Here is a 25959-nt window from a genome sequence, read left to right as displayed (position 1 = left end):
GTATGTATTAACTCAGTTCCTATAACACCACTCTGAGGGAGGTGCTGTTATTCCCACTTAACAGATTGGGAAATTGAGGCACAAAGAGATTAAGCAACTTGCTAAAGATCACAAAATCCATAAATGCAGAGTCTTGATTATAAACCAGGCAGCCAGGCTCCAGAGCCTGACCCTATTAGTCACAGAACTGTACTGCCTCTCATAATACTTACAAAATTGAGATCATACAATATAGACAATTTTAATTCTTGCTTTCATATTGACCATTACACGTGAGCATCCTCCTGTAACGTGCATAAACGCTCTATTTCTTACCTCCAAAAGAAGTAGAATTTTAATTCATTTGTTTAACAGGGTCATAATGAAATAAACGTAAATAAAAATGTGATGATAAGCATTTAAATGCTTACAGAGATTATAAGGCATTCTTAATGGCTTATCATTTGTTTAAAGATCCTGTACTTTCAAGGGGAGTTAAGATGGACAAGTTACATTAGGAAATTAAACATTTTGTAGCTTGTACTTGATTTTGTAGCAGGAAAACAAACCCAGCTTTAGATAAAGAGCAATGGTGATGACTGTTCTATAAATTACTCATAACATGGAATTGTGTTGGAGATGTTGAATGGAAGAGATAGTGTATTGTCTTACGGGGTGGGGCGGTTGTGAGACTCAGGTTGCCTGTGCGGGGCTTTTCACGGCATGTGTTAAGAATGCACTGTGTCAGATGAGGTCCACTTGTGTGTGGGAACTTCGCTAGTTTCATAGTGAACCGGTGGGATGGTCTCTGTGCGTGTCCATAAGGTATTAGTGAGATACAACAACACTGTACCAGCAGCAGAGTGTCTGCAGTTGGGAAAGGCACAAATTCCTGAACTGTAAAGAGATTTCAACTAAGAAATAGAAATTTCAAAATTGATGGCATAGGAGACATTTGAATTGTAGGCATATCTAAATTGTAGGGGTATCCACAGAAAGCATGAACTTATTCATTGTCTCACCCTGGGCAAATTACTTGGCTTCTCTGAACCATAGTTTTCTCTTCAGGCTAATACTTGCCTTCTGGAGTTGGCATCAGGATGAAATGAGTCTGTCCATATAAAACACCTGGCATGGTGCCCAGCACTTGGTAGAGGATTTATTAATGGTCACAGTTACTCTTGGCTGTTAAGTAAGTTTTAATCTTTTTTAAAAACACCTGGCCTTATATACAACACAGTGGTTAAGAATGTACATAAAAGCCAGACTGCTTGGGTTCCAACCCTGGCTCTACGATTTTCCAGCTGTGTGGCACTGGGCAAGGCACGTGAACTCCTGTGCTTTAGTTTGCTTCTCTTTAAAACTGAATAGTTACAGTACCTACATGTTAGGGTGGTTGAGTGTTAGGTAAATTATTATATATAAAACCCTCAGAACAGTCTGGTATAGAGCACTGTATGAATGCTTGCTGTTGTTATCAGTAATACACTCATTAACTCAGAAGAAGATAAAGTAGTATACCTTACGAAGTAGATATCTTTGAACATCTCAGCTGATGCGACTTTTGCTTATTACTATTTGATGTATAATTTGTTTGATGTTCGTGGCTCAGGTGTAGTTTTTTCAATGCATATTGAAACTTGATTTTTAAATTTGGTGATACCATTGTGTAATATCTGAATAAGCAGAATTTTCTGATCAGACACTATGTTTAAATATAAATTTTTATTGAAAAATGACCATTCTGGCTGTGGTATATATGTGTACAGTGGAATACTATTCAGTCATAAAAAAGAATGAATTTTTGCCATTTGCAGCAACACGGATGGACTTGGAGGGCATTATGCTGAGTGAAATAAGTCAGACAGAGAAAGACAAATACTGTATGATCTCACTTATGTAGAATCCAGAAAATACAACAAACAAGTGAATATAACAAAAAGGAAGCAGACGCACAGATAGAGAACAAGCTAGTGGTTATCAGCGGGGAGGGGGAATGAGGGGGAAGAGGAATAGGGCTACAAACTATTATGTACAAAATAAGCTACAAGGATATATTATACAACACAGGGAGTATAGCCGATATTTTATATTAACTATAAATGGAGTATAAGCTTTAAAAATGGTGAATCACACAGATTAGAAAACAAACTTACGGTTACCAAGGTGGGGAGGAATATTGGGATGAATTGGGAGGTTGGGATTGACATATATACACTAATATGTATAAAATAGATAACTAATGAGAACCTACTGTATAGCACAGGGAACTCTGCTCAGTGCTCTGTGGTGACCTAAATGGGAAGGAAATCTAAAAAAGAGGGGATATATATATGTATAACTGATTCACTTTGCTGTAGAGCAGAAACTAACACAACACTGTAAAGCAACTATACTCCAATAAAAAATAAATTAATTTAAAAAAATTGTAAAAATTGTGAATCACTATATTATACACCTGTAACTTATATGATATTGTACAGCAACTATACTTAAAAAAAGAAAACAAAATAAAGAGGAAGAAAAAGGAGAAAAAAGAAAAATGACCATTCTGAAATGTCCTTTTTCCTCCCCAGATTATTCAGAGCTGGGAGAGCTTCCCCCACGATCTCCTCTAGAACCAGTTTGTGAAGATGGACCCTTTGGCCCTGTCCCAGAGGAAAAGAAAAGGACATCTCGTGAACTTCGAGAGCTGTGGCAAAAGGCCATTCTACAACAGATACTGCTCCTCCGGATGGAGAAGGAAAATCAGAAGCTGCAAGGTTGGTTTGCCACTTTTTATATTTAACAGGCCTGATGTTGATTTAATTTGTCCTGACTCTAAAGTGAAGCGTATCAGACATAAGCGTGTTATTCTTTAAAAAAAAAAAAAGAAAAAGGCAAGGTACTCTAACATACATACATACACACATGCATATTAAAATACCTGTTACTTTTCCAAAGCAAAGTTAGTGCTTTTCACTTTCTAGAGATTTAATGATAATCTCGCCAATTCTATTAAATTAAATCTTCTGAGAGACATCCTTCAAATGTAAGCTTTAGCTCTCTGAAAAGTGGTTTTTGTTTTCTTCTTTCTCTCTCTCCCCCTGCTTTGTCCTCAACCGTAGTCTTTGCCTGGTACTAGGTATGAACTGATCCTACCTAAATCATTAAAGTTCATAACCTCACTCTATGTGCGTTTTTAGTGAGTGGCAGGCAACCTGAAAAATAGAGAACTAAGACTTCAAGTTAGCTGAGCTGTACCTGTACTGATAACAAGGTTTTATAAGGACACACTCATTTAATCCTGGTGACAACTCAAGAAGGCAGGTATAGCCTGAAGAGGAAACTAATGCTCAGAGAAGCCCAGGGTTATGTTAGTGTCAAAGTAAGCCATGAACTTTGAAAGTTTAGATTCTGTTCATTTCCTGTTTCCATAGTCATTTGAACGAATAAATATTATTTGCAAAGTAGCTAAGGAGCTGAGTTGTATGTACCCTGGGTGGTATACTGCAAAGAGCACGGGTCTTGGAGTGCAGAGAGCTGCCTGGATATAAAATAAGGAGGATTTTGGTTGGGAAATCAGAACATACTCTTTAAAAGGGAGGCTGTACGAGTAGTACATGGTGGCCCTGTCCAGAGCAATTCTGGAATTAACTTCCTCCTTGATTGCAGAGCTTCATCTTTTATTGTGATGTTTGTATAGAGCTGAAAGTTAAGACACCATATCTGGTGAATAAGTTTCATTGTCCATATAAATATGTCATCTTTGACCAAAAACAAGAGTCAAGTACAAAGTAATAAGACCTTTTGATAAGAGAGTAGTTGAGCGGTTGGAATTGTCTGCTTACAGGTGTAGTGGGCTCTCCAGTACCCAGTATTGAAGCTGAGAGAGACAGCTCATCCCATGAGGCTGCTATGGAAAGGGATGCCATGGTGAGGGGAGTTTAGAGCAGTGAATGCTAAGTTTTCTTCCAAGTCTGTTTTTCTACCATTTTCCTGTATGTTCTTGAAGGTAATTCTAAAAGCAGATGTCTAAAAGAGATTTAATAGTGATGGCATCGCTGAGTGTTCCATCGACTAAATGACAGCTTTGGAGCACAGCGCTTATAATCATGTGTATGTTGGTGGGGATTTTTGTTGAAAAGTAAAAAGGCACTTATATTCATCATGTAGGTCATAAACCTTAATGCTTTTCCTGGCCCGTCTTCTTGCAGATGGCAGCTACGGAAAATCAGGGCATAGTTGTAAAATGGGAAGGATGCTGGCTGGCTTCTTGGGAGTGTTGGGAGGAATCGTGACTGTGACTGATGAGACAAGATCAGATTGCCACAGTGGCAGAGCTTTTGTAAAGCCATGTAAATGGTGACCAGGCAGACTAGAATGGGCAGGGAAGAGTTTCCTAAGGTACCTAGAACACCTTGCCCTTGTTCACTAGCCCTTGCCAGCGTCCTCATTTGCTGCTTCCTTGTTTCATCCAGCAGAGTTCTGTCCTGTGTGGTCTCTTATTTTTACTGTTTGAATTTATTCCTCTCCTTAGCTCTGTAAGGTCCAACATATGCTTATCTTGGTGGTGAAAGCATAATAAACTTGCTAAATATCATTTAGGAAGCATTGTGTCAGTGTGTACAGTACCTGTATTGCTGAGAAAACTAATCAACAATAAGAGCCTGATCATGAATGGCCTAAAAACATGTAGTAAGTTTTGTTGGGGTGGCATGGGGGGCACAGAATCATTAAATACAGAGGCAAGATTTGACAAGAACCAACCAGGAGTGCACTAGAGAGGCAGTCATTTTATCGCTTTTTTTTTTCAGTTACTTTTAAAGGAAGGTTAAATTGCAGCTGGAAGTGGCGCTTGCAGTTGATCAAGAATTCAGGCTGAATTGCATGCTTTTTGGGAAAGAAATGAGAGGAACATATAGGAGGAGGTTCTTCCTATGGTTAAACCTTTTTCCTGGCTTTTGAATATACGGATCAAATATTTATTACTATTCCGGGAGCACTGCATTCAAGAAAGAATCAAACCACGTCATCTAAATCTGTTTCACTTCATTGTAGACCATTGGAAGCTGAATTGTGATTTCCTCAAAAGTTAAACAGCTGATTTTCAGTGGTGCTGGGGCTGAAATGCATGGCCTCTCTCCCCGGCCCTCAGTCCTCTGCAGCACCCTCTGCAAGGCCATTTCCCTCATTATAAATGATGCTGGAGCAGCCTGATGCCGGACAGCAGGGTGACTCACCACAGCCATGGGTTTTGGTCAGCACTGTACTGCTTATCGGGCTGAGTCATATAATTTAATGTTGCAGATACTACATCGGCATAATGATAACACAGTGAATTTTGAGTTTTAATTGATTATCATTGAAGATATTTTTAAAAGATTTTCCTAAGTTAAACAAGTACTACACGTTGGTTATCAAAAAAAAAAAATAGATATTGAGTGCAGTTTTTCTAAACTCTCTACAAGTTTGGGCGTCATTTAATTACTGAGACTCCCAGCCTCTTAGCCTTCCTTCTCTTTCTAAGTTTTCAGGAGATGGTGGCAGTTGGAAGAGCATTTTGTCCGTGAAGGCAGTTGCTAATAGAGCAGAACTGGGACAGGCAGCCACAGCACACCCTGTGCGGTGACATAATCAGACCTGAACATTATTAGTCTGCAGTCCAGGTTGTAGCTCACATCCACGTTCAATGGCGATTAGATGACTCTTTTGCAAAGTTACATTTTGATCTCATTTAGTCCTGGTTTCTCCTAGCCCCAGAAACTCTTAAACATGGGTTTGCAGACACTTATTTAATAAAAGAGTTTGGTCTTGTATCTCAAGTTCTTGCCTTAGAGCCTTGATGTTTGTTGTGGGGTTGCACCATCTGCCTTGCTTGATAAGGCATTTTGGAGGCCACTGGTTTAGGGAGCAGTGTTGTCAGGATACTGAAACGGCAGGCTGTTGCTTGGGCCAACAGCAAAATACATAGCTTAATAAGCCTTTTCAGCTGCATTTTCTGGCCAGATATTTCTGTTCTGTTGACTTCAGAGTAGGTTCCTCTTGTTGCTTTCTGGGCTCTTTAGTATCCGGACGTGCTCACAGCAGAATTCACTGCCAGAGAAATGTACATTTGGCCCCAGGAGCCTTGTACTGCTTGCAGTCACTGTTTGGCAGGGCTGGCCCTGAACCTTATGTGCCACAAGGGTTAGCTCAGCTCTAATGGCATCTACTATGTGTAGATGAGAAGCTGAGAGAAATTGAGGGTTGACATTTTTTAAAAATTGGAACTCCACATACACGTAGGGAGTTATTTAGCAGGACCTTGAAAATGTGTTCTTCAAAGTAAGAAGGAAAAGAATAAAGACAGAAGATGAAAAATCACAGAAGATGAGAAGGAGGCAGCAGTAGGCCTGGAGTCTCCTGGCCACCCACCAGCTAGTAAATCACCATGGGCAAGTCCCTTGCTCACTTTGAACTTCAGTTTCTGTGTCCATGAAGTGAGAGGCTGGACGAGGGATCTCTGCAGCCCTTTTCAGCGCCATCTTTTGATGCGTTTGTACTCTTAAAGGCCGTAACTGGGTCAGTTAAGTACAGAAAACATGCATAAGATGACTAAGATCTTACTGTCAGGTTAGCATTAGTCAGATTCTTTGAGTTATTATCATGTGCTCAATTTCTAATGGGGAAAAAGAAAATATTTCATGTTATCAGCACTTGGTTTGTAAAGCAACATTATTTCGATTTCTTTTGCTTTTATAATTTTGGTAGTTTGTGGAGCAGTTGCTAATTAGCAGACATCTTGTAGATGGTTAGTATATTTCATCTCACTTAAACCTCACAGGAGCAACTCAGTGAAATAGCTGTAATTCCTATTTAAAAAATAATCCAGGGTGCAAAAATCCTGCACCCAGCACATCCTGATTCTGCGGCCCCGGACAAAGTAATGAACCTGCTCAGCCTCGGTCTCCTCCAGAATAAAAGTTGGGGCGGGGGAGTGTGGATTTGTGGGATGCGGGGAGAGCAGATTGTGCGAGGTGTGCACTGACTTAGTGTCTCTGGGACTAAGAACTCTTCGCCAATAAACTTAACAGCTTAGATGAAATGGACAAACTTATTGGAAGGTGCACACAACTGAAATAAGAAGGAATAGAAGTCTGAGTGGCCCTATATCTGAAATAAGAAGGAAAAGAAGTCTGAGTGGCCCTATATCTGTTAAAGAGATAAAATTTGCATTGAGACTCTTTCACACAAAGAAAAGTCTAGGTCCAGATAGCTCCACTGGATTCTAGCAAACATTTAAGGCCCCTCATTGATACCTGCCTAGTCTCAGAAAATGTGTATAATTAATCACAGCAAGTTCTGCAGTGTGGTGGAGAAAGGCAAGGGGCCCAGGCCCATTCCGCCTCCTGCTTGGGCCTTGGGGGAGGGGCTCAGTCTTCTCATCCAAAGATACCTGCCTCACAGTGTCCTGAAGATTAGAAAAATGCTGCAGATAAACCTATTTGCAGGGCAGGACTAGAGACGCAGACATAGAAAACAGATGCGTGGACACGGGGCGGGGGAACGTAGTTGGGACGAATTGGGAGATTAGGATTGACATATATACACTACCATGAGTAAAATAGCTAGTGGGAACCTGCTGTATAACACAGGGAGCTCAGCCTGGTGCTCTGTGATGACCTAGGTGGGCGGGATGGGGGGGTGAGGTGGGAGGGAGGTCTAAGAGGGAGGGGATATGTGTATACATATTGCTGATTCACTTCGTTGTACGGCAGAAACTAACACAACGTTGTAAAGCAACTGTACCCCAATAAAAAAAAAAGAAAGAAAGGAAAAGAGAAAAAAAGATTAAATGTCACTAAATATAGAGTACTTAAGACATATAGTGTTTATTATTATCATAAAGAAGACAAGTTTACAGCTCTGCAGAAGCCTGTATGTTGGCTTATGCTGAGCTATGTATCCTACCTGCTTTCCCAATAAACTCAGTCTAGATCGGAGATAGGTTGTGGAGTGGATATGGGGGCTGACAACATTACCACCTTGTCTGAATAGGATTTAGTGGTTTTAGGTGGGAGTGAGGTTGTCAGCTTTAATCCTTCTTAGGTTCCCTGCCCCCGCCCCCCCCCCAAGTTTGGTAATTTAGGTATAATTCTTAATGCAGCTGTAAGCTGAACAAGTTTGGTAGGAAATAATAGCTATCTTCATATATTTGAGGAGATGCCACATGAAAAGGGTAGATTTATTCTGTTCAGCCCCAGGCAGCAGAAATGTGACGAAGGGTAGAAGCTACTTAACGGAGGTTTGGCTCTAAATAAGAAGGAACTGTCCTCGGAGAGCCTGTCCTAGTTTAGATGAAGTTTTGTTGAGAGCTCGTCATGCCAGGCGCTGGGAATTCCAACACATAGTTCCTGCCCTTGAGATGTCTCTGGTTAATAGGGTAGCTGTGGAGATGGGTAGAATTGGATAGGTGTGGGGTGTATTTTAGCAGTAGAGCCAGCAGAATCCATTGGGGGTGAAGGACTGAGAGGAATCAAGGATGCCTCCTAGGTGTTTAGCTTCTTCCAAGGTAAGGAAGCTGTGGTGGGGCAGGAACCGTGTCTTTACCTTGGACCTGTTAAGCTGGCTTGTAGCCGCTTGACGTCTCAGCGGTGGTGATGAGCAGGCAGCTGTGCTGTGAAGTAGGAGACACGGAGCTGTAGCATTCACTAACGTGCTCTTAAATTGTCTGTTCTAGCCTCTGAGAATGATTTGCTGAACAAGCGCCTAAAGCTTGATTATGAAGAAATCACTCCTTGTCTTAAAGAAGTAACTACAGTGTGGGAAAAGATGCTTACCACTCCAGGAAGATCAAAAATTAAGTTTGACATGGAAAAAATGCACTCGGCTGTTGGGCAAGGTAAGCTTAACTGGGAATCAGTCCAGCCGGCCTCACCCCTCACTGATGACTGGGGAGAAGTATGGAATAAAAAATAATTTTTAAGTCCATTTTCGGTGGCCATCTCTCTCCTATTTATCATGTCTTTACCTAATCTGTTTCCAGATGTCTTAGTTAATTGATGTGAGTTTCATTACCTTTCATGATTCCTCTTAATTAAGTTAATTAAGGAAACAGGAAGAAGACAAAAGAATACCTAAGGGCTTAGTTGCCTACAAACTGGGTAATGATGTGATGATAAGCTGAGTGAAATAGTAAACTGACAGTGAACTGTGTGCCTTCTGTCTGGATGCTCTCAGGAGGTAACATAGTGTCCAGCCCGGACTTCAGGCAGGTAGGCTCGGGTTTGGATTCCAGCTCTCCAGTTACTTTGCAGCCCTTGAAATAAAAGACGCCGTGTGGCTAAGAAGGCCTCACCTCTTAATGAGACCCCTAAGTGACGGAAATAAAGAGATTTATAAACATCCCAAGTTAAAGTTCGATCAAGGTGGCAGGATTTTAGGGTGTCAACTTGGGAGAAGGAGGAGTAATTCTAGGGAATTTTAAATAATTCAAAGTTTACTTTGGTTTTAAAGGATTTCTCTAAAGGTATCAAGGTGTAGAACTTTATAATCTGGAGCGTACTTTTCTAGGAGTGGGATTGCAAAGAGGCTACCTGAGCAGTTGGCAATATGGGCCAGAAGCAAACTCTGCTCACCTTTGACCCAGCACTGCCACGTATAGAAACCCGTTCTAGAAATGAATCAGTCAAAAATGTACTGCAGTGGGAAGAGTGCAGATTGTGGCAGTGTTTAATGGCCAAAAAACAAAGCAGAACCCGAAAAACCCTAACTGCGTGACCACACGTATGTCATATTCCTTGAAAATAACGCAGTAGATTTATATTGACGGCAGTAAAAGGTTTCTGAGGTCAGTCGTTAAATGAGAAAGGACAGCGTGGCCTCATGTACAGCTGTGTATCTCCATATGTGTATATGTAGAAAGACATCCTTGACGTGTTTGCAGATAACCTGAGTTGTAGACAGGATGGCCATCCATCTGGGTTACCCGGCATAGCCCTGCTTTACAACCTGTCCAGTAATTAATAGCCTTCCTCCCCTTTGCTTTCAAAAGCTTCCCGCTTTGGGTGGTGAATTATATGTTCCCTCTAGTTATGAATGGTTTTTCACTTTCTTCTTTATACCTCCTGTATTTTCAGAAGGTTTGTTTGTTTTTCTCACGTTTATAAATAGTGAGCATATATTACTTCTAAAGTGAGTAAAAATTAAAAAGTATTTACATCTGGGGGGAGGGTGGCTTCCTGCCTGCGCGCCCAGTCCCACTGCCAGGTTTCTTTCTGGGGTTAGGAGTGGAGGCAGAACCGAGCGTGCAGAAGGCTGTTCCAGGTCATTCTTAGCAAACACATTGGCACCGATTTGCATGACCCTTTGTTTTTAAATCGTAAAATCTAAGCTTTCTCTTGAACACCAGAATATGTGGTACTGTCCAGGGACGGCCAGTATTTTTTTCCTCCCCAAAATAAAGGTTTGATAAGATAATGGGAATGATTTAGTAATAAGGGGAAATTGTTCATCTCATAACTTGGGAAATTTCCCAGTTTGACAAAAATATTTTGTGAAAAGCCCCACTATTAATCACGTAACATGCTGACTGTTTTTCAGCCCACATTTGTTGCTAATACAGTGTGAAGTATGAGGTGTGTATGTGTCTGTACATCTCCCTACCCCTCCAGATACATCTCTGAGCAGGAGAAAAGAAACAGAACAGTATAAAAAAGCAGATATCAGGGTGGATTAGTTTCCTGTTGCTGCCATAACAAATGATAACAAAATTGGTGGCTAAAACAACAGAAAGTTTTCTCTCTTAGTTCTGGAAGCCAGAAGTCTGAAGTCAGGGCGCGTGGACAGGGTCGCCCTCGGCCTCTCCCAGCTTCTGGTGGCTGTCGGCACTCCTTGACCGTGGCTGCGTCACTTCAGTCTCTGCCTCTGTGGGCATATCGCCTCCTCTTCTTGTCTTCTCCTCTGTGTGACTCTTTTCTAAAGACATTGTCATTCTGGGTTATGGCCTCATTTCGAGGTCTTTACCTAACTTAATTATCTCTGCAAAGACCGTTTTCCCAAATAAGGTAACATTCACAGCCTCAGGTGATCAGGACGTGGGCATACCTTTTTGGAGGCCACCACTCAGCCCACTACACAGGGTCATCCAGTTGGCTCCGAGTTAAACATTCAGAGAACGTGTAGGATGTGGTCACAGTTAAGTGTGTCCCTGTGTTTCTCCCATAGTGTAAAACCAAATTACTGACTAGACTGTAAGTATTTCCAAGAGATGGCTGAGTGATGCTTTCTAAACAGCTCCTGTGAATCTGTAATAAATGAAATTGGCTTTCTGGTTCACATTCACAAATGATGATTTTATTATTAATTGCCAGGTAGGAACGTAAGATATTTTCCTCAGTACCCATCTGAGTAGCAGCTTGTGTGACAGTGAGAACTTTGAGAGAAAACGGCAGTCAGTTTCCCTGGGTTGCCAGCAACGAGCTGGGGCACCTCTTCTCAGCAAGGGGCCTCTGTTTCCCCATCTGCACCATGTGGAGCATCATCGTATTTCCCTCAGCGGGTTGTGGGGATGATGTAACGTGTTCAGGTTGGTGACGGCGCCTGGTCACCTCACAGGGAGTGTTAGCTGCTGCTCTTTCCCGGAGTAGGATCTGCTCTCAGAGACGGCTGGGGAAACTAGCAAATGACCTTCCTGGGTAGGCTCTCCGAGTGGCAGGGAGGGGTACAAAGTGCTCACAGTTTTTTTCTGGATGGAAAGGGAGATTAATCCCTGATTACGAGGCTCCTTTTCTCTGAAGAGCACTCCTCAGAGATGAGGAGGGTTTGGTGTCTTATCCTGCCGTTTTCTTTGTCTCCCCATTTCCACGTTTGGGCCTTGAAACAGCGGAATCGCGAACCCAAGAATTTTGATCCGAAACAGTCACTTTTTCTAATGAGGTTTGACCTGAGTAACATCATTGACTTTAAGAGGACGTTTCTTAGTTTTAGACAACATTTTAAAATTACTTTGAGTATTTAAGTTAATCACGTCTAAAACATTAGGTAGAGGCTCTTAGATCATTTTTCTTGTTTGTAGGTCCATGTTGAATGCCCACCAGGGCATGTTCATGCAGACTGTCCCCTGTGCAGCCACTGGCCCCTTCCTCCAGCCCACGCTTGCAGAAAGACGTCCAATCAGTATTCCAGAATCTCAGCTTTGATTCGGCTCCTCCTTCCCCAACTCAAAAACATTCAGTGGCTCCCTTCGGCTACCAAATAAAGTGCAGGTTTCTTGCCCTCGGTTTTGCCTCTAACAAAGCCCTTCCAGCCTGACTGCCACCTGCTCCCTCCTGCATGTGCCGTGTGCCCAGGGAGGCCTGTGGAAACGCTCTTGGTTCCCTTCCTCTGAATTGGCTTCTCTCTTCTTCCTGCCACTCTTGAGTCTTGGCACAAGTGAAGGAGTCCAGGAAACCTAGATCTCCTTCGTCCACACTCACCTCTTTGGATCTATCCCTTCTCTGAGTTCACTTTTGTTTTTTTAAACTTTAAAAAAAATTTTTTTACTTATTTATTTTTTATTTTGGGCTTAGTTGTGGCACGCGGGATCTTCGTTGCGGCATGTGGGATCTTCCGCTGCAGCGTACAGGCTCTGTAGTTGCGGCACGTGGGCCTAGTTGCCCCGCGGCATGTGGGATCTTAGTTCCCCGACCAGGAATCGAACCCACGTCCCCTGCATTGGAAGGTGGATTCTTAACCACTGGGCCACCAGGGAAGTCCCTGAGATCCCATTTTGCAGTGTCGTTTTACATGCCTGCAGTTATTTCCCAAGGACGTTAGTAATTGGTGCCAGTTATAGGGGTTCATGTCACTCATCAGGTTATCGCAGAGTCTAGCACAGTCTGCACATAGTACCTAGATATGTACTGCGAAAGGTGGGAGGGGGTCAGGGAGGTGAGGGAAGAATGGCGGGGAGTGTGGAGGAAGGAAGGAAGGGAGCAAATATGACAGAATTCTGGTTGCTTTATTTCCATTCCTAAGCAGTTAATTCACAGTGGAACTAGAAGTTGGATCAGTGGACTGAAGCACAACTTGTTTTTATTGTTAAGTTGAATTCTGTACATGAAGCCCCTCTCTCTCTTTTCCACCCCCGCTTTTGAAGGTGTGCCGCGACATCACCGGGGCGAAATCTGGAAATTCCTAGCAGAGCAATACCACCTAAAACACCCGTTTCCCAGTAAACAGCAGCCAAAGGACACGCCATACAAAGAGCTCTTAAAGCAGCTCACCTCCCACCAGCACGCCATTCTCATCGACCTCGGTAAGCCTGCAGTCGATTTGACATGAAAATGGAAGTTTCACTCACTTGAAAAGTCTGAAGACACTGTCCGAGTTATTTAGTGTTCGGCCTTCAGGTTCAGCAACCAGAATTTGCTGCTGAGATTTTCGATTAACAAAGCCCTGGAGTCATCGCAAATGTCTTCTCAGGTCTATAAAGAAACCTCTGTCTGCGCCGGGTGGCTTGTTACCTCTGCTCAGCATGGAGGGTGGCTGGCGTGGAGGCGCCAGTTCTGACCACGGTTCAGTTCAGTGACTCAGATATTGATAGGAGGTTTTGCAGTCAACCCAAGGAACATCCTGGAAACACAAGTGTCAGAGCTGAGGCTGCATTTAATCACAGGAGCCACTCCCTAGTCTTTACGGTTTACAAACAGGATTTATTAGAAAAATTGGAGAAAGGAGTTTGTGAGTGCATCCTGGGTGATTTTATTCTGGGAACGGGGAGGCGCCTCGTCTCTCTAGCAGTTTTAAAAACGCTAAGGTGGAAACGGTGTCTTGGGTACCTTTGCAGTTGCCACAGTGGAGAACTTGTGGAGGCAGGCTGTAGCCATGGTGACAGAAGGCCTTCTGTCTTGTCAGCAGCCCCAGGTGGGGACATCCTTTCCTGCCTGCTCCGCCCCCGGCGGCCTCCGTCTCTGGCTCTGCTGGCAGCAGGGCTCCTGGGCAACCCCGTGGGCTCCCGGCCCTGCCGCTTCTAGGGCACATGGTCCTGCTTCCAGAACATCCACCCTGGCTGCCGCCACCCCGGGGCTCCCCAGTCCGTGTTCTGGGCCCACCGGGTTCCTGCACCCGGGAGGGGGCAGCACAGTTCCCAGCCGTGTGAGGTGCGAGCCGGATCAGGCAGTACCGAGGCTTTTCTGTCCAGCCACACGGCACGTCGTCAGGGTAGATTTCGTAAATGTCCCTCTTCAGGTCTAAGTTGAAATGTCATCTCTGAGAAGTTGTCCCTGATATAGCCTCTTCTCCCACCTTCAGGTTGGGTTAGGTGCCTCTGCTAAGCCTTGTCCCACCCTCTACACTCCCCTCAGCGTACTTATCACATTTATCATTATGACAATTATCATTAGTGTTTAAAGCTAGTACTTAACTTTACCTTGGACCAAATGTTGGGTGAAGTTACGTAAAATCTTTTCTTTAATCCTCACAGCACAATCAGGGAGGTGTTGCTCTATCCTTGTTTGGAGCTGAGAATATTGAAATGCAGAGAGGTTAAGTCACTTGTCCAAAGTGACACGGCTGGTGTGCCACTGAACTGTGTGACTCTAGGCCTGTGCTTGTAACCTCCCCCCTCCACTGTCCCTTAGTTATGTGGCAGTGCCTTTTTATTGCCTTTCTCCCCAGTAGGATGCAGCCCTCCCTCTGTGGGCTGGACTGGGGCCATTTGCCATTGTACCCTAGCTCCTAGGACAGAACCTGTCACATAGTAGATGCTTACTAAATCTCTTGATGTTGACTGTGAGGCCCCGCACTGGCATCCCAGTCTCACGTGACCCTCACAGCAGCCTTGGAAAACTGGCCCTGTATCCTCTTTAAGAAATGAGAAAAGTCTCTGAAGCGCAGTGAGGTCAAGTGTTGACTGTGGTCACACAGCTGAGTGCCAGGACCTAAAACCCCTCCGGCTCTGTGCTGCAGTAGGCCCCTCCATCCCTGGGGCCCTCTGCCCAGGAGCCCCACGCGTTCCTAGGAGATGGCTGGCTGGGTGCAGGGTGATGCTGACAGGCCGTGATTGCGCCTTGGGGACAGTGAAAATGTGAGGCCTGGGGCTGGAGCCCATTTGGCCCGCTGACCCTAAGGAAGCAGTTTTGTGAGTTGGCAGTAGCAGTGTTTGCTCATGTGGTGAGTAACAGAAAAAGTGACATGTTCCTATCATGTGAAATGAAGAAAGAAATAAATTTCGGGTAGGAGGTTGAAATGGAGGAAGGAGCACACGTGGTCTCTGCCCCCACCCGGGATGGGAGGAGGAGGTGGGGACGATGTTTCCTCCTAACTCCTCTCTTCTCTCAGTTTTCTTTCAGTAAATATACCTCATTGTTCCACGCGCAGGACTGGGCCTCTGCCTCCCGTAGCTCAGATGCAGTTACTCTTCTGCAGAGGGAGGAAAAGGCCACGTCAGCAGCACGATGGGCTTGGGCGGGCGGGGCTTTCCCCCCCCCCCCCCCCCCCCCCGCCCCGGGGGACCTGTGTTTGCGCAGCCACCTTCAGGCACCGCCCTGCCCAGGGGCCAGCGGCTGCCACTCCTCTAGTTGGCCCGGAGTCTGCAAGAGCCGAGATTCGGCCTTTCCTCCTTCCCAGGCAGGGCCAGGCTGCACTCACGTCCTCTCCGTCCCTGCCCGTCTCCCACCCTCACCCTCTGCAACCCCGAAGGCCAGCTGCAGCCCCACGCCACACCCCGACTGCGCCAGCCTTGTCTCTCCACCTCACTTCTTTCCCAGTCACGGCCCCCAGTTCGGATGCCTTCTCAGTGCCCTCCCAAGGTCCCAAAGAAGCTCTGTTTCCAACAGTGCGTTTGCCAGGTGACATCTGTGCGTCTCTCCAGGCTTCCTCCAGGGCCAGCCTTCCCTCCTCCCTTGAACTGGGAGAGCCGAATATTGGCCCAGGTCCAGCGGTGGACCAGGTGCCCTGCCTGCCAGGCTCTGGCTCTGCTGGGTTCGCGGAGGCCTCGCCTAGAAGTTCCTCCAAACTTTGCCCATTGCTTCCCCCTCACCTCTCACCAAGGTGGTATTTGCCAAGTCAGTTGTTTTGTCTGCACTTTTTAATTTAGTCTACAGTGTGACTCACTCAAGGCCCAGCAGAGGTGTGTAGGGCAGAGCAAAAACAAATCATGTTTCAGTTTTTCTTAAAAAAGTGACATCCGTATCCTGGCCAGAAGAGCAGAGTGCTTATTGGTTGGAGGTATTTGGGGTTTGCAAGGATTTTTTTGTTTTCCTGGCTTTTCCTTTCCTTTTCTGAAATTAGCTGTTAATCTAATCAGGTTTGCAATATGTTTTCCTCCAAGGAGTGAGAATAATAGACTTTGTAGTTGGGCAGTGTTTTACAGTTTGTGAACCATATTCTCTAGCTTTGCTGGATTTCAGCTTTACACGCTCCTGTATGAACTTGGACACATTATTTCCACTTCGGAGGTGATGTGGTTTGCCCAAGTTACAGGCCACTACTCAGTGGCAGAAAGTTCTAGAACCTTGCTCTTCTTAGTCTCTGAATATCGTGTTCCCTCTAGGACACACTGTATGGCTTTTCTCTGTCTTGGCTTTGTCCACTGCAGACCAACACAGCCTTCCCCTCCTCTGGTTAGGTGGAGAAATGCTGTCAGAGCTGGCCCCATTGAGCCAGGAGGAGACAGTGTACCCGATGACACTTAGCAAGTCATGCTGGGGCCTTAGTTCCGGAACCTGCCGCACCCTCTAGGCGTGGTTCCAGCACATCCATTTGTGCTGCCCTCAGGTAATTGTAACTTTTCTCTTCTCCGGCTCTCCATCCTGGGTGGACAGTCTGTATTGCCCAGTATCCTGCCTTCTGGCTGTGCCTCCCATCTGGTCGTGGCCACACGAAAGGCCATGGGGGAGGGGACACTGAGCAGCGAGCTAGAGACCCCCTTCGGGCTCCAGGTCACCCTCCACCCTGTCAGCTGCTGCTCTCCTGGGTATCCCGTTGTCAGTGCCTCCCCTGGGACGCTGTCCGGCCTCTCCCACGATAGGCAGGTTGGCCGGGACACTGGAACAGGTCCAGAAATGGAGGGACACCATCGAATCAGAGAGCAGACTTAGAAACTGCTCCCTATGGCTTTCCAGCAGTGGGGTGACTTGTGCAGGGTGCGTATAGGAAGGTTTGTTGCGGGGAGAGGTAGAGTAGCGAGAGAGAAATGAACACAGGACAAGAAATCAGGCAAAGACTATTGCTGCCCTCCTAAGTCAAGTTCAGGTAAACTGATCTGGATTGATTCAGTGCTTTCTCACGGGGCTGAGGAAGAACACACGAATGTATCCTCCTCCCTTTGCTGAGACCACATAATTAAGGTGAATGTTCCCCTCGTGGCCTCCATGCACTTCTGCCTTTGCTGATCCAGACAAGGCCGTAATTCTCACCTGGGTCCAGGCGTGGCCCCGGCTGAGCACCTCTTTAATCAGGCATTTTTCTCCTCCCTAGAAACACACTTCCCCATCAGTCACATTCCAAAAGGAGAGGGGGAGGTGGGATTTGACAGGTATCAACCACACAAGCCTCCTGGACAGAAGAAGTCTTTTTAAACTTTGTCCGAGTACCAGCTTTTTGTGAAAATCGGGATGTCGAGAGCGTTTTATTTTAACCTCTTGCTGAGAGGTAATTGTTTTGTATAAAAGGAAACACCTACTGCTCCCCACTGTGTTTCAAAGCACTGCCTGTGGTTTAAAAGAAGAGAAATGTGCGTGTGGTGTGAAGCACTTGCAGGGAAACGAGCAGTCTGGGCAGAGCTGATCGGGGCGTGTGCTGGAGTGGGGTTGGGTAGAGAACCACAGCTGACCGCTCCTCTGGACACTAGACTCCTGTTTAGAGGATAGACACTCTTCTTCCTGTTTTAGATGGAAGTCCAGGTATCTGCAGGCCCGAAGGCGGTTCTCATTCCTTTCACCTGAAAGCATGATTAATTGCTGATTTTTTTTTTAAAGTGTTTTCAGCCATTCTCTAATGTGGTTTAATTAATTAATTAATTAATTTTTGCTGTGTTGGGTCTTCGTTTCTGTGCGAGGGCTTTCTCCAGCTGTGGCAAGCGGGGGCCACTCTTCATCGCAGTGCGCGGGCCTCTCACTATCCTGGCCTCTCTTGTTGCGGAGCACAGGCTCCAGACGCGCAGGCTCAGTAGTTGTGGCTCACGGGCCTAGCTGCTCCACGGCATGTGGGATCCTCCCAGACCAGGGCTTGAACCCGTGTCCCCTGCATTAGCAGGCAGATTCTCAACCACTGCGCCACCAGGGAAGCCCTAATTGCTGATTTTTTAATTGCAAGCATTATTCCAAGAACAACCAGCTGACCTTGTTTATAGAGCTGATTGATGACGTGATCCCACTTGGAAAGATCTGTCGCTTTAACCTAAAGCACATCAGATTTCTGGTTCGGTAGGCTTTCTGTTTTTCAAAATGCAACAAATGTGTTTTGTCTTCACAGGGCGAACCTTTCCAACACATCCATACTTCTCTGCTCAGCTAGGAGCGGGGCAGCTGTCACTTTACAACATTTTGAAGGCCTACTCGCTTCTAGACCAGGAAGTAGGCTATTGCCAAGGTCTCAGCTTTGTAGCAGGCATTCTGCTGCTTCATATGGGCGAAGAAGAGGCATTCAACATGCTCAAGTTTCTGATGTTTGACATGGGTCTGCGGAAACAGTATCGGCCAGACATGATTATTTTACAGGTAGAGAGCGTTCCTTAAGTCTTTGATAAAGATGAACTCTAAAATGTTTATGATCCCTTTCCAGGTATATCTAAGGAACTGTCAGTTAACACTGTAACATCTGTCACTGCTGAGAACTTACTCTGTGCTAGGCCTTACACCAAATGTTGCATGTGCACTTACCTCCTCAAACTTCAGGAAGACGTTGTTGATCAGCTCAATTTAGAGATGGGAAAGCTAAGGCTCAGAGAGGTTATGTAATTTGAGCAGGTCACACAGCTAGCAGGTGGCAGAGCTGGGATTTAAACGTAGGCCTGTCTGACTCTGGAGCGCCCTCCCTTTTACCCTTTGTCAAACCACCTTCAGGTGGTCTGATTCCTACCTCCCAGTGTATTTGCTCCTTCCTCTGTCGGGGATACCATCCCTACCCCTCAACCCCTGCCATCCCATGTCCAGCTCAGATATCACCTGTTCACGCAGGTGCCGTGTCCCCCCCTCTTCCACCCACCCTAGCTCGCTGTGTCACGTGATCCTGTCTCATTCCTTTTGCGTAACACACTTACTGCCTGAAATTATCTTGTTTCCTTATTTACTTGTTTATTTTCTGGCTCTCCTTAGCGTATATCATGAGAGGGCAGGGGTCTTACCTGTCTTGGGGCTGAGTCCCTAGTTCCTAGGCTAGTGCCTGGGATGAAGTGGGTACCTCGTCTGTATTTGTTGAATGAATGAGTGACAGGTGGCAGGTCATGTCACAAGAAAACCCCATACAACAGTGTGTTCCATTGCTGCTACCACCGCCTTTCAGAGGTGGGGAGAACTCTGGATCCTGCTTTGAGGACATTCCTAAATGTTGGAATATGTGTTTTACGTGTTTGTTTACCAGCAAGATACTCTGATTTCAGAGCCTTAGAAAGTGTACATTAGAGCCAAGGACTCTTCCAGAGCATTGAACAACATGGCTAGAAATCCTTTCACCTCCACCTGTGTGTGTGGACCGCGTGAACATGAATCCCATAGAAGGAAGCCATCCCGTTCACTAGGAGATTTGGGCCTACATAACACTTGCCACACATGCTATCAGGTTCTTCCTACATAACCCCGTTAGCGTATTTAATGTAGGTGCGCCTGCCATCGAAGAGAGTGGAATTTTTCAGATTTGTATAGTATAGTATACAACAGTATATACTGATATAGTATTACACAAGTCGTGTGTAGTATAGTATACACATGGCTGTGTTTGGGCTGGTGGCCTAGAGATTAGATTTCTTTTTGATACAAAAGAGCCACAGCTGGTACGTGAGAGAACTATGCTGTCTGGCCTCCTGGAAGTAGCTTTTCCCGTTGTGGGCAGTACATATCCGGCTGTAGCGCCGTCTCCAGGTCACTGTTCCTCTGGGGTCGGGCCAGGGACTGCTCAGTCGGGGCTGGCTCTAGGCCAGCTGTGAGCCCCGGGACCCTCATGGGCTTCCTGCCAGGGCCGCATCACTCTGAGGGAGCCCCCTGAGCTCACGTCCAGCCCAGTTGGAAAAGGTTTCTCCATTTCGAGATAAACACTTGTCAGCTTATTTTAACTTTCCTGTGTTGTAAACCTGAAGAAGTCACACTTGTCCTGCCTCTTGAGTGGTTTGGGGGGCGTTCAGCGGGAACTTAGGGAACAGATACAGTAGCATCCTTCTGCAGAATCTGTGCTCTCACTTCGCTGTTGGCGAGAGGCTGCCTTTTTACTTCAGATTCCCCTGGCTTTGGGTTTTGCTAAGAATGTGCGTTTACGAAATGTTGCCTCAGGATAGATGCGTAGCTTCTCCCAGCCAAGGAGCGTGAGGGAACAGTGAGAAGAAAGACCGTGGCCGGAGGAGCCCCGCCGTGAGCGCCCCGGGCCCAGCCCAGCCCCTGCCTGGCCACAGCAGCCCCAGCGAGCACTCGCTGGATGACGGAGGGCGAGAGCAGGGGGGTCTCAGGAGCCACGAAGAGAGTTCCTGAGTGGAACTTCCACCTCCGAGTGGGGTGGATGCTGATCTCCCACGGTGACCCTGTGTGCGTGTCCCTGCAGATCCAGATGTACCAGCTCTCGAGGCTGCTCCACGACTACCACCGAGACCTGTACAACCACCTGGAGGAGCACGAGATCGGCCCCAGCCTCTACGCCGCGCCCTGGTTCCTCACAGTGTTTGCCTCGCAGTTCCCCCTGGGGTTCGTAGCCAGAGTCTTCGGTGAGTGTGTGTGAGTCTGTTCGCCAGGACCCGCGTCCTCGAGTTAGAGGGGAACCGTGTGTCGTCGCTCCGTGGTGGTTCTTCTCATTTTTATACCTGGGTCTTCTACAGGAAACAGGGTGGTATTTGTCATTCTCAGTTCAGTGAGGATCAGGCTTCGGGAGTTTCAGGACCTGCTTAACTTCTGATGATCAGGGCCTCGCCTCCATGCCTTCTTGTGGGCTTAGATCCGATTCCCTCCCCCCAGGCTCCCCCTGGAGCAGACTTGCTGCAGGCTGGGCCGAGGAGCCTGGCGCGGGGCCCAGAGGTGTTTCCCCCGAGCCGTCTTCCTCGACCTCTGTGGCCCGGGCCTTGCTCGCTGAGCTCCCTAAGACTTCTCCCTCGGGAGTCCTGGGCCACTGCTCTTTCTAGGTCTCGCCTGCATCTTCTTCTCTCGCTCCGCTTCCCCTACCCGTGGCTCTTCGCTTCCTCTGCCGGTGTGCTCTCGAAGGCACCTCTGTGTCGCCGACCCACGGTCCGTCCTCACGCGCCCCCCGCGTCATCTTCCCACGGCTGTGCCCCCGTAACTGAGGGTGGGTCACATTTCAAACCATCTCCCATTTACTTGATTTACTTTTCGAGAATATTGTCTCTGTCAGAGTTTTAAATGAATGTTCACGTGCAAAGTCTCAAAACTGCCTTGTCAATTAGACTTCAATTTAAAAAACTAAAAATTAAAAAAGTGTAAAAGGCTGCCTTGACCTGGCAGGGATAGGAGCCGAGTGACATGCTGTGAGCAGTCAGCTCTTGTACAGCATGCTTCCCCTGCTTCGGGACAAAGTAATAATTCTGACAATTCAGGTTCTTTTTATCTTTTTACTGTGGAGGAAGAGGTTATTAAAAAATTGATTGTCATCACATACCAAGTGGTTTTAAAGTACCATTTATGTTGAGTCACTTGATAGCTTAAAAACCTGTATTCTTACACTTTTTTAGATTCATTTTTAGAATTAGAGACCATCTTAAAGGGATTGTTCACAAAAGAGAGAGTCACTTTAGGCAGACCACTTGTATATCTAGATTCTAGAAATCCTAAAATTTGCTTTTTTTAAAAAAAATAAATTTATTTATTCTAGGCTGCATTGGGTCTTTGCTGCTGTGCGCGGGCTTTCTCTAGTTGTGGCGAGCGGGGGTTACTCTTTGTTGTGGTGCGCGGGCTTCTCACTGCGGTGGCTTCTCTTGTTGTGGAGCACAGGCTCTAGGCGCGTGGGCTTCAGTAGTTGTGGCACGCGGGCTCTAGAGCGCAGGCTCAGCAGTTGTAGCGCACGGGCTTAGGTGCTCTGTGGCATGTGGGATCTTCCCGGACCAGGGCCCGAACCCATGTCCCCTGCAGCAGCAGGTGGATTCTCAACCACTGCGCCACCTAGGAAGCCCACCTAAAATTTGCTTTTTAAGTGGGCAGTGAGTCATCTTCTCTCCTTCTCTTCCCCCCACACCAAGGTACTAGATTTTTATTATCATTTACTTCTGTCCACAAGAACTTTTAAGGAATTTACCATTTGGCTTTACTAGGAGAATCTAGGTTCTTAAAATATTCACTACTCTCCCCATTTTTGCATAGCTACCTCCCCAAATTGATTTTTTTTTTTTTTTTTGCGATACGCGGGCCTCTCACTGTTGTGGCCTCTCCCGTTGCGGAGCACAGGCTTCAGGCGCGCAGACTCAGCGGCCATGGCTCATGGGCCCAGCCGCTCCGCGGCGTGTGGGATCTTCCCGGACCGGGTCACGATCCCGCATCCCCTGCATCGGCAGGCGGACTCTCAACCACTGCGCCACCAAGGGAAGCCCCCCAAATTGATTTTTATTTTCCGTCCCTAAAAAAAAAAAAAAAGCACTGAAAATAATTGATACTAAACACCCTTTCCCTGGTTAAACAAATCATTAGTGAGATTTCATGAAGGTTTTATACCATAGTTTTTTTTAAAAAGTCCTCAAAATTACCTGCTTAGTTTACCAAAAAAGAGTCACAGAAACTGCAAGATGTTTAGCTTGTAGGCTTCAGTCTTTCTTGCCAAACATTTCTGTGTTTCTTACTTTTCTTACTCTGGAAATGAAAAGAAAATCATTAGTCTACTTCACTTTTTCTCCTGATTCTTTACTGTGTTTTTTTCAAAAGGATAATGGAGAGCAGTGAAGATTGAAAGGGGGAGGAGGAAGTGTTATTGGGTGGTTTGAAAACAGTTCAAGCATTGAATTACACTGTTTGCGAAGAAAACTCTACAGAGGGGGCTGAGCAGGAAGGGCCGAAGGGTCAGCGCCGAGTGTCACTGCCCCGGCCGCAGGCACGGAAGCTGCTGCTGCCCAGAGTTCTGGGCTCTAGGGCCGTAAAGCTCTGGGGGAAGAGCTCTTTCCTCACTGCAGAATTGGGTAAGAGGCATTAACAGCAATCAGACAGACAAAATCTGCTTTGGAAATGACAGCGCTTGTGTTGCTCATCCTCATGATGGATCCTCATCCATCCTTCAGCTCATCCTCAAGCTGAAGCCAGTGAAAGCAGGGTCTTCTTCTCGATATTATGTAGTCAGAGGTGGGTCTTGGAGTTTCTTGTACATTATGCATAACGATGCCAGTCTCTGTGAGTCCTGGAGCCCACAGACCCCCGCTGCACTGAGTGGGTTTGTGTCTAGCTGGCTAAGGGCTCAGGGCTCCTGAGATTATAGGCAGGAAGTGGGGACTCAAGACAGCACTGTGTTGTGAGGTCATTCCATCTATCAGTAGTTAAAAGTGAACCATTTTATTGGTAAGGTCCATAGAAAAGATAGGTTTTTTTTAAAAACCATTTCTGTATTTAGCATCGGTGACTTAGCTCCGCATTGGTGGGTAGCTTCGTTTTAAATCCCAAAGCCTGCCATTCATACATATACTGTAGGCTTTTTTGGCCTGGGGTCCATTTCATTATAGGCCCTTAGGCCTGGATCAAACCTAAAAACAGATGGACTTTTGTTAACTATTCACTATTTTATATGTAAGTAACGCAGTCAGCATAGCTCATATATAGATTAATAGCTTACCTCGAACTAAGTATACGCTACTTGGAGGGACAGCTGCCAGTGATGCCCATGCCTCGACCTTTACATGGTAATTAACCACCCTCTTCTGGATGTCAGGTGTCACATAATGTAAAATCGCCGCCTCCTGTATTTTTCCGGTCTGGGTGTAGAGGGGTCCTGGGAGAGATGCTTGTTCTGTTCACCTCCTGATGTCTGCCTTTGGGGGAAGAAAGTCTGAAAAATAGGACCTGCCTTGCTCCTGCTGGAGGTGGTGGCTGTGCTGTTATTAGGCTCCTGACGTTTTCTATAGGATGTGCTGCCAAGTAGATGAGAGAGGAGGTGGAATCTAAAGATCAGGGTTTGGCCAAACACAGAAGCCACCTGTAATGTAGGGAGGGGTTCCGAGAGGCTTCAGGACTAAACTAGCCTGGGGAAACAAGACTGTTTGGGTGGCCAGGGAAAAGGGCTCTTCCCGGTAACGCGATACAGCGGTAATGAAGTGAGTCTTTGCCCAGTCTGCCCTGTCATCTTACCGCAAGGCTGTCAGCATCCTTCATCTCTCTCCTGCCTGTTCCTGGTGAAATGTGGGGATATCACAGCTGGAGGACCGCAGCCTCCCAGAGAAAGTTCAGGAGAGGGCTGGCCCGCGACAGAGACAAATGTAGCTGGAAAAGGGATGTAGGATAAGTTCACCTCCTGGCCGTGTGCTTTGCCTTGGTCATTTCCCCCCATAGGAAAATGGGGCACTTCTAATGTCGTGGGGAGTTTCAGGTAGAGTTCCCATACATGTCACCATGATAGCAGGGTTGCCGAAGTGTCTTCAAAGCAAAGTAGTTATTTGTGGCGTTCTCAGCAAACAATTTGCAAAGTGGTGGAGTCAGCTGAATTTAAGGTTCCCTCTACTGCCTGCCTGATGAACCCCTTTGCCTGTTTCTAGGTGGGCTTAAAAAAGGAGAGAAGGAAAGTCGGCCACAGCGTTGTGAGCTGGGCTCCTGCCGCGCTGCTGAAAGACTTAGCAGCTCACTTCCTTGTGCAGTGATTTTCAAATGAGGGAAATCAACTCACTTTTCCAAGGAGACTATTGTTTAAAAAAATCTTTTTAAATTCTAGTATGTAAATGTATAGGGATTGGGAAATGGGCAAAAATGACAGTAATTGGGTTGGGGCAGTGGGTTTATAGGTAACCTTTTTCTTTACTATTATTTAAAAATTACTTAATTTTTAAAACTTGCAGAGGGAGAAAAAGGTGTACTAATTGTCTCTGAGGGATACAGATGCTGCCCCTAAGTGTAGTCAGATAAATGTAGGAGCCCCTTCTTCTCAGCAAAGCTTTGAGGGGTCCTTCCTTCAATCCTTCAGACACATTCCTCAATCATGTCCCGAAAGGCAGTCCTTATTTGAAGCCTCCTTAGTCTAACAGAAGCTTCTGGGGCTGAGCTCTCCCAGCCTCACTCGTGCAGACCACTGGCCGGCTTGTCGTCCGAAGGATGGGCACCTGGGGCGGGCCTCCAGGAGTGCTGGTGAGTCAGGCATCTTGCCGCTGGCAGCATGCACAGGGGCGTCTGCTGCTGGGAATCAGCATGGTCTTGTCAGTGGCTCTTAAAAGGTGGCTTTTCTCCATCTAAAGTTAACTAGCCCTTCCTTGCAAGGCTCAGACCCATAACCGGGGTCTCACTGGCATCATCTCCCAACCAAAGAATACGCTGACCTACTCAGGAACGAGGAAGAGAAGGCCTTCTGTGCCCCTGGTGTGTGCTTGCTGGTAAAGGTGGAATGGCCTGGCCCCATGACCAGGGCTCCTGCCTCACCTACTCTTGCGGGCTCCTGCACACACTGTGTGCTTTCACACCTCTGCATTTCCACCTTCTTTTTTCTTCTGCGCAGAGTATTACTCCCTGACTTCTTGACTGGGGAGTTTCTGTTGGTTCTTTAAGGCTGGGTTCGGCAGCCACCTTTCCTTGGGGCATTTTCTTCCCTTTTGTATTCTGTTTTGTTTTGGTTTTAAGATAACCAAAAAAGAGTTAAAGAAAAAAACCACCTCTCCAGATTTCCCTTTGTTTTCTTCCTACAGTTTGGAAAAGTTCAGAATCACAGGAAGCA

General features: G+C 46.3%; 1 protein-coding gene across 1 annotated transcript in view; it reads left to right on the top strand.

The window, feature by feature from the left end:
* The window catches only part of TBC1D1 (TBC1 domain family member 1), a 216450-nt gene that overhangs the window by 176545 nt on the left and 13946 nt on the right, over positions 1-25959 (top strand). The window contains exons 12-16 of the mRNA XM_065878294.1: positions 2556-2741; positions 8681-8842; positions 13079-13237; positions 18397-18641; positions 20671-20830. Of these exons, the coding sequence (XP_065734366.1) occupies positions 2556-2741; positions 8681-8842; positions 13079-13237; positions 18397-18641; positions 20671-20830 (912 nt within the window). The remainder of the gene's footprint in view (positions 1-2555; positions 2742-8680; positions 8843-13078; positions 13238-18396; positions 18642-20670; positions 20831-25959) is intronic.

Source organism: Phocoena phocoena, chromosome 5 (assembly GCF_963924675.1).
Source record: "Phocoena phocoena chromosome 5, mPhoPho1.1, whole genome shotgun sequence".
Taxonomy (NCBI): Eukaryota; Metazoa; Chordata; class Mammalia; order Artiodactyla; family Phocoenidae; genus Phocoena; species Phocoena phocoena.
This window is presented reverse-complemented; position numbering and strand designations above follow the sequence as displayed.